The sequence below is a fragment of the Bison bison genome, unplaced genomic scaffold (genome assembly GCF_000754665.1).
Source record: "Bison bison bison isolate TAMUID 2011002044 unplaced genomic scaffold, Bison_UMD1.0 scf7180017862013, whole genome shotgun sequence".
In the NCBI taxonomy this organism is placed as follows: Eukaryota; Metazoa; Chordata; class Mammalia; order Artiodactyla; family Bovidae; genus Bison; species Bison bison.
The window spans coordinates 204,285-206,022 of NW_011492585.1; the positions used below are offsets into that span (position 1 = coordinate 204,285).

General features: G+C 61.2%; 2 protein-coding genes across 2 annotated transcripts in view; one reads left to right on the plus strand and one right to left on the minus strand.

The window, feature by feature from the left end:
* The window catches only part of FTSJ2 (FtsJ RNA methyltransferase homolog 2 (E. coli)), a 6,048-nt gene extending 5,942 nt beyond the window's left edge, over positions 1–106 (minus strand). The window contains exon 1 of the mRNA XM_010832657.1: positions 37–106. Within this exon, the coding sequence (XP_010830959.1) occupies positions 37–44 (8 nt within the window). The 5' untranslated portion in view covers positions 45–106. The remainder of the gene's footprint in view (positions 1–36) is intronic.
* Positions 100–1,738, plus strand: part of NUDT1 (nudix (nucleoside diphosphate linked moiety X)-type motif 1) — a 5,590-nt gene continuing 3,951 nt past the window's right edge. Inside the window, exons 1-2 of the mRNA XM_010832656.1 lie at positions 100–185; positions 1,542–1,707. Of these exons, the coding sequence (XP_010830958.1) occupies positions 1,556–1,707 (152 nt within the window). The 5' untranslated portion in view covers positions 100–185; positions 1,542–1,555. The remainder of the gene's footprint in view (positions 186–1,541; positions 1,708–1,738) is intronic.

Here is a 1,738-nt window from a genome sequence, read left to right on the forward strand (position 1 = left end):
CCTGCGACCTCCCACCTCAGCCGCCTCACCACTCACCCCGCCATGGACGCGGACCCGCTCCGGCGGTCGCCACCGGAAGTAGCGGCCTCACTTCCGGCCAGAGGCCACGCCCCCGGAAGCGGCGCGTGGGTTCGAAAGGCGCGCGCAGTGCCCGGGCCTGGGTGAGTCCGGGATCGAGAGCACAGGTGAGCAGGGGATGCGGCCGCCGCAGATGGGCCTGGGGCCCGCCGAAGGGCAGCTGGCGGCCCTTCACGGACGGCCAGATACGGGAGCCCGAGCCTGGCACTCGACGGCGTGTTGTCTAAACCCTAGTCGCGGGCCTCAGTGGACCGGGGATCCCGTTCAGAGGCCACCCTGCTGAGAAAGCGGGCCGCCTGGCCCCTGACGTCACGTGGGCTCTCTGGGGACCCGCCCGACCGTAGTGCCAAGAGCTGTGGCCAACTGTACTTCAACAGCAGGTAGACCCAGGGTTCGGCACTGGCTCTGGTGTTTGGTTTTCTTTAGCTTTTCTGAGCTTCAGTTTCCTTGGCCGAAAACGGAGAAGCCAAGTCTCAGCTCACAGGGTTGTTGGGTCTGTTAAGTGGGATACGTTTTGGAAAGTATATGATCGGTGCCTAATAACTGACAGCAGAGATTCCTAATTAATTTAGGAAGTCAGGGCTTTGCGCCTTAAAAGGTCAGCAACATCACAAAGTCCGCATGTTAAAGAGAGGCTGGACCCAGAGACCCGTTTATGCATGAGCTGCCACCAGCACCGGGACCCAGGCCTCGGTCCCTGTTCTTGGACACCGTGACTTCCCTGGAGCATCCCTGGTCCCAAATCCTGCATCTCGTCCAGTGTGGGCCCCAGACCGGGATGAGGATGGATGGACAGGGAGCACGGTCCTGGACCTCCAGCACGTCTCCAGCAGTGACCAGACGTCCCTTGCAGGGTCTTTCACACACACATTCAGGCAGGACTGGTGTTCCAGGCCGAGCACCAGGTCCCGGAGCAGCAATGGTTGTGAGCAGAGTGTGAACACCTGTCATAGCAGGGGAGGCCGGCCAGGCCTCACTGGGGGCTCTCCAGTGTCAGAGTCATACACTTCCTGGGAATCTGGGGGTCTGGTACTGCAGAGAGGCAGAAACCAGAACCCAATAGCCAGAAGGCCCCATAATGAAAAGGCCAAGAGCAAAACACAGATGCAAGAACCGCTGGGTAAAAAGCATGGTTCATCTCATGCCAGGTGGGCTCAGAGGTGGACGCAGGAGCAAGAACAGCCCTGTGCTAAGGAGAGGGGCAGGGATGACCTGGCCATTGCCTGACCTGCATCAGCCCAGCAAGCAAAGGGTCCGGAGCTGCTGCTGCTGGGTCAGGGGGCCAGGTCTCCATCTGCCCCAGAAAATCGGCCACATCAGGCAGAGCTGGAACGCTGCCTCTACCTGCTCTCCAGCACACGTTTCCAGTCCACCCAGCCTCTGGCCACCAAAACGCTCATGCTTCTGTCCACACACCCCCCACACCCAAATCGAGCTGACCCAGCCCCTTGCCTTCTTCACAGAACCCAAGGGCACCATGTGTGCCTCAAGGCTCTATACCTTGGTCCTGGTGCTGCAGCCGCAGCGAGTCCTCCTGGGCATGAAGAAACGTGGCTTCGGGGCCGGCCGGTGGAACGGCTTCGGGGGCAAAGTTCACGAAGGAGAGACCATCGAGGACGGGGCCAAGAGGTGAGGGGAGGGGCCGGCCAGACCGCAGAGC